General features: G+C 40.1%; 1 protein-coding gene across 1 annotated transcript in view; it reads left to right on the top strand.

Moving 5' to 3' along the window:
• Window positions 1-4,323, top strand: part of LOC120573311 (SH3 domain and tetratricopeptide repeat-containing protein 1) — a 36,508-nt gene extending 32,185 nt beyond the window's left edge. The window contains exons 18-19 of the mRNA XM_039822973.1: window positions 125-321; window positions 2,450-4,323. Of these exons, the coding sequence (XP_039678907.1) occupies window positions 125-321; window positions 2,450-2,704 (452 nt within the window). The 3' untranslated portion in view covers window positions 2,705-4,323. The remainder of the gene's footprint in view (window positions 1-124; window positions 322-2,449) is intronic.
• The last annotated feature ends 6,697 nt before the right edge of the window (window positions 4,324-11,020 follow it).

Below are 11,020 nucleotides of genomic sequence, written 5' to 3' on the forward strand. Positions count from 1 at the left end.
CCAACAGTTGTTGGCATTTGTTGCTCTGATCCACAGCGGTACACAGGCGAACTGATGACTGAACTCAAGTCATGTGCTATAACTGAATAACTGTGTCTCCCTTTGTGTTTGGTTGTACATACAGGTGAGCGTCTGAATGAGCGAGTGGCTTACCATCGACTGGGCTCTCTGTACCACAGTCTGGACCAGTATGAACTGGCTGAACATCATTATCTGAAAACCCTGACCCTCTGTCCAACAACTCTGCAGTTTGATGAGGAAACACTGTACTATGTTCGGGTGTACCAGACGCTGGGGGACATTATATTCAATGACCTGAAGGTAAGGGATTATATAATAGATATGTATCTGGAGTTTACTACTAGCACTTGGACAATGCGACACACACAGATTCCATCGTCCATAGGTAATGCCCACCTTGTAAAGGGAAATAAGGCCTCAAATATCTTATGATATCAGTTGAAAATAGTCTCGCTTGAGCTTCTTTACATTTCATTTTGGATCTTCAATATGTGACCGTTCTCATTGTAATTTTGACTTGGATCTGAGCTCTATTGGATGTTCTAGCTCGTTTCTACAGGAGGAACCATGGTCTAAATATAGTTACTCAGCCATGGTTCCCCAAAAATAACCTGCTTTGGGGTTTTTACTTTCTGATGGCCAATGGACAGGGAGCTTTAGGTACCGAAATGTTTCTAGCTAGTTGAACATAAACGTGTTTGCAGCTTCATTTACACAGTAAGAAGGAATGCAAAAAGGGGTTCTTCTAGTTCCTTGTTAATTCCTGAGATTAAATTAAACTACATTTCGCTGACGCTCTGATCCAAAGGGACTTCCGTTCACATACCGATGGCGCAGCATCGGGAGCAATTGGTAGATGACCGCTCTTCCACCTGAGCCACGGCAGATAAATTCATGTGGCTCCTTAGTACCTGGGGCTATTGTCTTGTTAGCTTGCAAGCTGGTCACCAATAAACCCAAGAGTCACCTATTTTTTTTTCAGAGTTATGACATACTTAGCACAAAGTAGCTGCGGTTCCATTTTTTATCCCATTACCTGGAGATCACAAGTTAATTACTTTGCTATCTTGGGATATAAAATAGTTACCTCAGGCGGAGAAAACAAATCGTTGGAATGCTGCATGGACAACAGACACAAAAAGGCCCAAAGTGTGCCACCGCATTCTCTTCGCACTGGGCACAATGTGTGACTCACAAAATTTGAGCTCATGTCTAGCGAAATTCAGGTAATCTGCCAAAGGTGGGACATCATTCTTTTGCAAGTCCCATGTACTGTATGTGTTAAGTCTTGGCTATTATGTCCCTATTTAAGTTCCAAGTCAAAACACTCAAGTCCCAAGCATCTTTTAGGAAATACAATGACTTATGAACTCATGCTATGTGAGTTGAGACAGTGGTACTCAGGTCTCCAACCATAACCATTACTTTCCAGGCAGAGGAGTATTTCAGCTCTGTGCCTTCTTCAGGGAATTTAGGCAGCTGCATGATAAGGGAATGTTTTGTTTCAAGACAGTCTCCTTTTGGACATTGGTGGGCCTGCCCCACTTTTGCACTTTTACTTCCCAGAGAGAGAGATAGGCTGAACTAGATAAGATAATACTTTGTCTGTTACACAAGGGTTCCAGAAAATTGTCTTTGACAACTAGGCTTTAGCATCTGTGTTTTAGGCACCTGCAACATCTTTGTTTACATTGAAGGTTCAGATAAACTTAACATGTCCCGCATGAGTTTAAATACACCTTCAGGAAGACAGGAACTTCAGAAGTTGGGGTGGCGCTTACACTGTACCGTGTAATCCCAAACTCTCCTCAGTTGTGAATTCATTAAATGCTCCTGTGTAATTAATCAAGGTCCAATGAACCTTCTTCACGTTTGTGAAATGAGTTGTGCTGCTCCTGAGTTTTTTCTTAACAATAGTCTATATCCTTGACGTTCCACTTCCGGGATTGCTCCGTGGCCCCCGGAAAATCCGCCGGATTTCACTCATTTAGAACGGATATCCGTTGCCTTGGGCTTCCTTTCTGTTGGCATTTTAAACCCCGGTGGATTTATGAGGACTATGGTTAACTGCTCCTCCGATCTCTGCAGGGTAAATCCAGACAGCTAGCTAGACTCTCTGTACAATCTGAGATTTCTGTTGCACGACTAAAACTTTTCCACCAAAACAAGTTCCTTCCGAGCCTATTTTACAGCGGCACCGCGGCTTTTCTCCGGTACTTAGCACCGCCCAAGACGAATGTGATTGGTTTAAAGAAATGCCAATAAACCAGAGAACATTTTCCTCCCAACTCCCGAATACTATGTGGAGTAGCCAGACTCTCCTCCAGCGCGCTTTGGAGGAGGGTCTGGCAAAGCGAGACTACCTTAACAATGACCAATGTGATTACATAACACTTTGTGAAGTGGTGGTACATTTTGCTCTCTACAGGACCCATTTGATGCTGCAGGCTACTACCACCTGGCTCTGGCTGCAGCCATGGATCTGGGCAACAAGAGGTCTCAGCTGCAGCTGTGCACCCGCCTCGCCACCATCTACCACAACTTCCTAATAGACCGGGAGCTCTCTCTCTTCTTTTACCAGAAGGCTAGAGCATTTGCTGCAGAGCTGAACGTGAGGAGGATTAATATCTCACCAGATCAGCAGTGTAGCAGCACCGCACAGTACAAGACCACCGGACAATAGGAAAGGCACTTTGGGAAGTCAAGTCTTTGTTTTACAAAAAAAACTAAACTTTTGCAAAGTAAAACAAAAACTTCAGCAGATGAGTGAATGAAAGTTTTTTGGTACAGAGAAAATAAGTTTCCTGAGAAGCCTTATTTGTTGCCTGCATTAAGACTGCGGCAACAGATTTACAGTGGCGGTTCTAGAGGAGGGCAAGGGGGGCAGTGCCCCAGTAGTATTAAGCCTGTCAAGCTTTTGGACCCTCTAACTGTGGCAAATTCGATTTCGACCAACATTGCTGTCTTTAAAAGGCTCTCTTTTTAAGCTTGTATCATATCATATGGTATCATATGAAACTAGATTATCCATGGAATCATTGGTACCAACCATGACATGCTAGTTTGTCGAAGAGGGGGCTAAATAATGCCCTAACGTTCGGCGTTGGGGAGGAAAAAACGGGCATGGCCATTTTCAAAGGGGTCTCTTGACCTCTCATCTCAAAATATCTGAATCAAAATGGGTTCTGTGGGTACCCACGAGTCGACTATTTACAGACATGCCCACTTTATGCTAATCCTATGCAGTTTGAGGCAAGAAACATGAAAAATGGTGTATTTATAAATGTCTGCATACTGGGGCCACCATTTTTCTTAATTAATTCTTGAATGGACAAAAATGCCAATTGCACCAAATCTGTGTAACATTTTGCACCAAATCTGTATAACATTTTGCACCAAATCTGTGTAACAAATGGTATCAATCCCAAAATGCTGCAACAACTCATGAGACATAATAGAGCGTTTAAATGGGCATCATATACTTTTTATCATCATGTTTAAAGCCCTTATACACTCTAAACGTTTAGCATTTGAATGGACGCCCAATCAAAAATACAATGTTCATTACAGATTTATGACTAGAAAAACTTAAACCGTGCTAAGCTGCATCTCAAATGAATCTTCAGGTTCCCAGCTTTCAGATGATGTAATCACTTCTATGTGGCATACTGTATAGGCTACTGTTGACCTGCTATCTTCCTTAAAGGATCCCCTTTCCTCCCCTAAAAAAGACAAAATGGGTCTCTAAGGGTTAATATATTTGGTATACAAATTGCATGTAGCCCCAGCTACATGCAGATAAGCTGCAGAAACTCTAACAATGATTTCCAAATATCAAAGTTAGGCTTAAAATAAGTTATTATACATTTCTTTAATGTTTCTTTAATGTTTTTTTTTGTCTGATAATAACACAGCACATTTGACGCACACACATCTAAAAGTAATTTAAGACTTTCTTTCGCCAAGGCAGAGGAGAAAAAAAAAGTATGATTAATATGTGTATCTTTCAGAAATGTTGCATTTATAATTTACCAGGAGCTGATTAATTAACTGTGTGTGGCGTTTTTTTGTTATGATATATTTTGGAGCTGCAGCGATGGAATTAGAGTGTAAAAGCAACAACCCTATCAGAAATCCCGTCAACAGGACTTTGACACTGTTGCCAATAAAGAACAATACGAGTATTTCACCTGCTGTCTGTAGTAGTCCGTCTCTGTCTCAGCATGTACCAGTGGCAAGAAAAAGTATGTGAACCTTTTGGAATTTCATTGTTTTCTGAATAAATTTGTCATTAAATGTGGACTGATTGTCATCTAAGTCAAGGGTATTGACAAATATAATGTGTCTAAAATAATAACAATTCTTTTTTTATCAACCAAAAACAACCAAAAAGAACCTCATAGTGCTTGTGGAAAAAGTATGTGAACCGTTGAGTTAATGACCTCAAAAAAGCTAATTGGAGTCAATACCCTTGACTTAGATGAAGATCAGATCACATTTTATGACAAATTTATTCAGAAAACCATGAAATGCCAAAAGGTTCACATTATTTTTCTTGCCACTGTACCATAAACCATCTGAACAAATGCACATATGCTCTGGGTCGCAGGCAGGATCTTAAATTAATGTAGGAGCACTCTGAAAGAAGACGGAAATATTATAGAATTATGTTACACTAGTGACAGACTTTCTTAATGAAGCATAGCGTAAGTTCTGGCAGGTCACGGAGTCAAGCTCGGCTATTATCTCAGTTCAAAGCAGACAGTTCCTGCTGCTGGCTCAGCTGATCCCTCTTTTGATTGGATTTCCAAATTGCGCGCTCTATTTAAACTGCTTTTCCCAGCCTACCTTGCTGCAACCCTGCTAGCGCTTGCAACCCACCTCCATCCCAGGTCCTCCTTTTTAAATTCATGTTGTCTGACTTAATCAATGTCGTGTCTCTCTCATTGATGCTGGTCCCCTATGGGGATCCTGCACTGCTGCTCTTCCCGCTTAAGGCTTTCCATACCTGCACATGGAAGGGCAGGGAGGTCTGCTCTCCCTGCCTCATGCTTTCCACGTATGCATGTGGAAGTGCGGGGAGACCCCAGAACAGAGCCATACCGCCCAATACAAATTGCAGATGAATTAATCTATTTTGACAAAGTGGTCCTGACTGAAATTATCCATAGTGAACTATACACTCAATTACTCTGGAAGAATCTGACAAGAGATGGATGTTTTAACAAAGTTGGGAATTCGCCAACTGTCTCTACAACAGGGTTTCCACGGGGTCTTAAAAAGTCTAAAATTCCAAAATCTAAATTTTATGCCTTAAAATGTCTTCCATTTGCTGAAGTATTGTATTTTAGGTCTTAAATCATTCTAAACCGGTCTTAATTTTCCTACTCTAATAACCTCTGAAGAGTATCCTCTTATGCTCATTGAAATGCTCCCGCAGTGCTTTAGAATGTTGTTTTTTCATTCCGTGGTGTTGTACTTTTTTCTTTCGCTAGTCCAAATATAAATCACTACAAATGAGACCAACGTGCAACTTATATTTCAGCCAATCAGCTTTTGTGTTATTGGCGCGATTGTCTTTCGGATTGTACCACAAGCATGAAACGGATTGTATTCTTCAGCTATGAGGAAGTGCAAGTTTAGCGATGCTTGGCTTGAAAAAAAAAGCCTATTGCTGCTACTGCCTACTGCTTCTTATGCAAGAAATCAGTTAAACTGGAAACGTTAGGTGTAAACGACAGTCAGCAGCCAGTTCTGTTTCACTTTAAAAAAACAGAAATCTATGTTGTGATAAAGGTCTTAAATATCATTCATAATGGTCTTAAAAAGTCTTAAATTTAACTTAGTGAAACCTGCAGAAACCCTGAAATGCCTGTTTTTACTTTTACATTTGCCTGAGGAAGACCTTGCAGATCGAAGCATTACCAATAAAAGAGAAATAAACTATTTAATTGGAGCCCAACAGGGTGTAGGCCTCCTTTATCCCTGCAGTTAAGTATTTTTTGTCTTGCATCTATTATCTATTAGTATTTTTGCCTGGAGGAGCACACACTAGGTCCCTCTTTTCCATCACAAATAAATATACATTAATCCACATATAAATCATAAAAAAAAGACACTTCAGAACTTGCCATCATCAGGTTTTTAAGTGTTCCTCAGTATCAAAGTAATCCAGGGATAGTTGTCCGTACATCCATGGGTACATTGCAAAGAGGAACTGCTAATAGCTAATTCAGCATACTTTTTGATGGCGCCAATTTGCCAAAAAATGTCAGAATCACAATCAGAATCAGAAAGGACTTTTGCCACAGTAGTTTCCCTATGTGAATTTGCCTTAGTGATTAGGGCATACATACACATGCAAACGTATTAAACATTAATAAGAATAAACAATAAATACAGAAACAAATACATACAAAATAGCTGTTTAAGCACTGTGGGCAATGGGCAGATGTATAGTCCAGGATGAAGGTTTGTGCAAAATGTAAACACCAAGCACCAAATGCTTGCTCGTGGGAAATTGTTGGGTCTTTGTAAATTATAGTGTATTGGTCTTATAGAATGTGGTCTAGACCTACTCTATCTGTAAAGTGTCTTTAGATAACTCTTGTTATGACTTGATACTATAAATTAACTTGAATTGAAATCGAATTGAGTATATTTTAAAAATGCACAGGGCTTAAAAGAGAATGCTAGTACAAGACTGACAAAAAACACTCCCATAGGTCATTTATTCAAGCAGCAAATACGACTCTTATTAACGTTTATAGCTGTGGCGCCCTCTGGTGGCCGTAGTAATTAGGCCTACAACAAGAGCAAAGCAGAAAGTAATGTGACGAAGCGTAAGAGCGCCAACCTCCAGAACAGTGGACTTTCACCCAGGAGACTGGGGTTTGTGTCCTGTTTGAAATAAAAGTAAACGCAACTCTACGAACGTCACGCAGTCTATATGAACGACGTTTCATTTCCGGGATTGTTTAGATGCCACCTAAAATTCCCCCGTATGTCCTTCATTTTAGGCCGGATGTCCGTTACCTTCCGTTGTCTTTGTGTTGGAATTTTAAACTCTGGTGGATTTGTGAGGATCATGTATGTTCTGCTCCTCAGATCTCTGCAGGGTAAATCCAGACAGCCAGCTAGACTTTCTGTCCAGAGCACGTTTTTCTGCCATCCCAGAATGCTGTGTAGACTAGCCAGACCCTCCTCCGCAGTGCTTTGGAGGAAGGCAATGCGAGACTATGTTCTGCGTCACATGCGTAACCAGTATTGAAGTAACGTAACAAATTATTTTAACCCAACCACACACAGTTTTTCTCAAACCTATCTCAGTAGTTTTTGTGCCTATACCAAACTGCGACTGTTATGTTCTCTGGTTTCGATATGGGGAGGTAAAACGCTCCTGGGGCTTGTATTAGAGAGTTGGAATAAACTATATCGTCGTATGGTCTGGAGGACTTGTTGACTAGTACCTACCTGTAGCTGATATTACAACAGCACATTTGTTGGTCTTCTGCCAGCCTTGTGTTGTCATTGGTTCCCAAATAGACCTATATATTAGTGTTAGCATGTTTCCATCGATCAGATTAGCAAAAATAAAATGTTTACTTCCTCAAGGTTCACACAAAAGTCAGGAAGTAGAAATATGGCTGTCATGATAACAAGTGACTTAAAGTATTTAAAAAGTAGAATGATTTAAACTTTAAACCACTGTATGGATGTATTCATCTTTCAAATTATTCTGATGGAATAATTTTTAATAATTTGCGGTATTGGAAGCATTACACTGTCATTCTTATTATGATCACTGGATGGCACCAAAGTAAGGACTTATCCTACTGTATACACAGTGGATTCAATAATAGCACAACAATAAAAACAGTTTGGGTTTAAGGCCTTCAGGCTCGAGGAGTGTGTAATTAATGAGTCATAGTATGTCAAACAGTCGGATAAATATTACCAAGTGCTGTCGGCATCCCTCCATTGCCTTCAGAACCTGTGTATTCCTGCTGAACAAGGAGCCCTGTGTTTCCTCAAGTGACAGACCATTTCAAACAAACACACCCACGGCTGGGTGAGCAGCACATGTCTCTGTCCTCACCCCTCTCGTCTGAGAAAACAAAGTGGGGCCGCTTGGCGTTGCGCAGACATGAGCGCTCCACAGTATGCCACCCCTCTGGGACCTTGCGCCTGGGGGCGCCTGTCAGAGGAAGGCAAGAATTCAAAACCAGCCTCACATCTATAGCGTGTGTCTGTGGGTGGTGGAAGAAGCATTCAGATCCTTTACTTTAGGTAAAAGTACTAATACTGCACTGTAAAAATACTCTGTCACAAGTAAAAGTCCTGCATTGAAAATGTTACTTAAGCAAAAGTATGTAAGTATCGTCAAGAAAACGGACTAAAAGCTTTAGTGCGTACATTGTTTTTAATATTACATTCAAGCCATTACCAAATTAGTTGATACAAAGCTAATTAAGACTATCAGCTCCACACAACTCTCTGGATTTCTCGAACCCGTTCTCACTCCCAACTCTTAAAATACTGACGCTTGGTCGGTGTCTCTCAGCGCCGCGTACGACCAAAAATTCTCCCTTTAGGCAAGGCAAGGCAAGGCAGCTTTATTTATATAGCACATTTCAGCAACAGGGCAATTCAAAGTGATTTACATAAAACATTAAAGAGCAGTTAGAAAACAATTAAACATTCAGAGTCAAGAATAAAATTTACAGTGCAGTATAAGAATTTAAAGAACTGAGAGAAACATGAAAGAGCAGTTACAAAACAATTTAAAACAATTTAAAAAACATTAAAAGACAAGAATAAAATGTACGGTGCAGTATAAGCACTGTTAGGTACTGTTAGTACTACTAGGTACTGTTAGGCACTGCTATGCACTGTTAGGCACTGTTATAGGTACTATTATGCCTTGTTAGGCACTATTAGGTACTGTTAGGCACTGTTCGGTACTGCTATGTACCGTTAGGCACTTCTAGGCACTGCTAGGTACTGTTAGGCACTGCTATGCACTGTTAGGCACTGTTAGGCACTGCTAGGTACTTTTAGGCACTGCTATGCACTGTTAGGCACTGCTAGGTACTGTTAGGCACTGCTATGCACTGGTAGGCACTGATAGGTACTGTTAGGCACTGTTAGGTACTGCTAGGTAAAAACAATTAAAAACCCGGAAACAGTTTCTCATCCCGTTTCTTATAGTCCAGACGACTGTTTTATTTTGTTAATAGTCCAGAAGACTATTTTATTGTCCAGACGACTATTTCTTAGTCCAGATGACTAAGTTTTATTTTGTTAATAGTCCAGACGACTATTTAATAGTCCAGACTATTTCTTAGTCCAGACGACTAAGTTTTATTTTGTTATAAAATAGCTTATTTAAAGAAAGTCAACATAAAACAATAAAGAGCAGTTAGAAAACAATGAAAAACTATTTAAAAACATTAAAAGACAAGAGCAGTTAAAACAGTTAAACATATAAAAGCAGATAAAATAGGTTATTTAAAGAAAAGCAACATCAAAAAGATAGGTCTTCAGCCTTGATTTAAAAGAACTGAGGGTTGCAGCGGACCTGCAGTTTTCTGGGAGTTTGTTCCAGATATGTGGAGCATAAAAACTGAACGCTGCTTCCCCCTGTTTAGTTCTGACTCTGGGGACAACAAGTAGACCTGTCCCAGATGACCTGAGAGGTCTGGGTGGCTCATAGTGTAGTAGCAGATCAGAAATGTATTTTGGCCCTAAACCGTTTAGTGATTTATAAACCAGCAAAAGTATTTTGAAATCAATCAAATTTGCGGCACTGGAAGCCAGTGTAGAGACTTCAGAACTGGAGTGATGTGATCCACTTTCTTGGTTTTAGTGAGGACTCAGGCAGCAGTGTTCTGAATCAGCTGCAGCTGTCTGATTGATTTTTTGGGGAGACCTGTAAAGACACCGTCACAGTAGTCAAGTCTACTGAAGATAAAAGCATGGACAAGTTTTTCCAAATCCTGCTGAGACATAAGTCCTTTAACCCTTGATATATTTTTAAGGTGATAATAAGCTGATTTTGTAATTGTCTTAATGTGGCTTTTAAAATTCAGGTCTGGATCCATGACTACACCAAGATTTCTTGCTTTGTCTGTTGTTTGAAGCTGAGCACTGACTTTCAATCGTTCCTCTTTAGCTCCAAAAACAACCACCTCAGTTTTTTCTTCATTTAATTTAAGAAGTCGTTAATTTGTTCAATGCACATATTCAGTTGTTTTATTGGGCTATAGTTCCCTGGTGATAAGGTTATGTAAATTTGTGTGTCATCCGCATAACTATGGTAACTTATCTTGTTGTTTTCCATAATCTGAGCCAGTGGAAGCATATAGATGTTGAACAGAAGAGGCCCCAGAACTGAGCCTTGGGGAACTCCGCACGTCATATTTGTATGCTCAGATGTATGATTACCTATAGACACAAAGTAGTCCCTATTCTGTAAATAGGATTCAAACCACTTTAGTACTGAGCCAGAAAGACCAACCCAGTTTTCCAATCGGTCAAGTAATATGTCATGATTGACCGTATCAAATGCAGCACTGAGATCAAGTAATACTAAGACTGTAGTTTTGCCACTATCTGTTTAATGACATCCACTTAGAGACTTTAACAAGAGCTGTCTCAGTGTTGTGATGTGGTTGAAAACCTGACTGAAATGCATCAAAACTGTTGTTTAGTGATAAGAAAAGGTTGAGTTGTTAAAAAGCCGCTTTTTCTATGATTTTACTTAAAAATGGAAGGTTTGATATCGGCCTATAGTTGCTCATTAGTGACGTGTCTAGATTGTTCTTTTTTAGGAGTGGCTTGATGACTGCAGTTTTCAGGGCCTGTGGGAAGATACCTGAGTGCAGAGATGTGTTTACAATCTGTAGAAGATCAGAAGCCAAACAATTCAAAACATTTTTGAAAACACCCGTTGGTAGAATATCAAGGCAACAGGAGGAGGTATTCAGATGTTGTATAA

Source organism: Perca fluviatilis, chromosome 14, assembly GCF_010015445.1.
Source record: "Perca fluviatilis chromosome 14, GENO_Pfluv_1.0, whole genome shotgun sequence".
NCBI classification, from domain to species: Eukaryota; Metazoa; Chordata; class Actinopteri; order Perciformes; family Percidae; genus Perca; species Perca fluviatilis.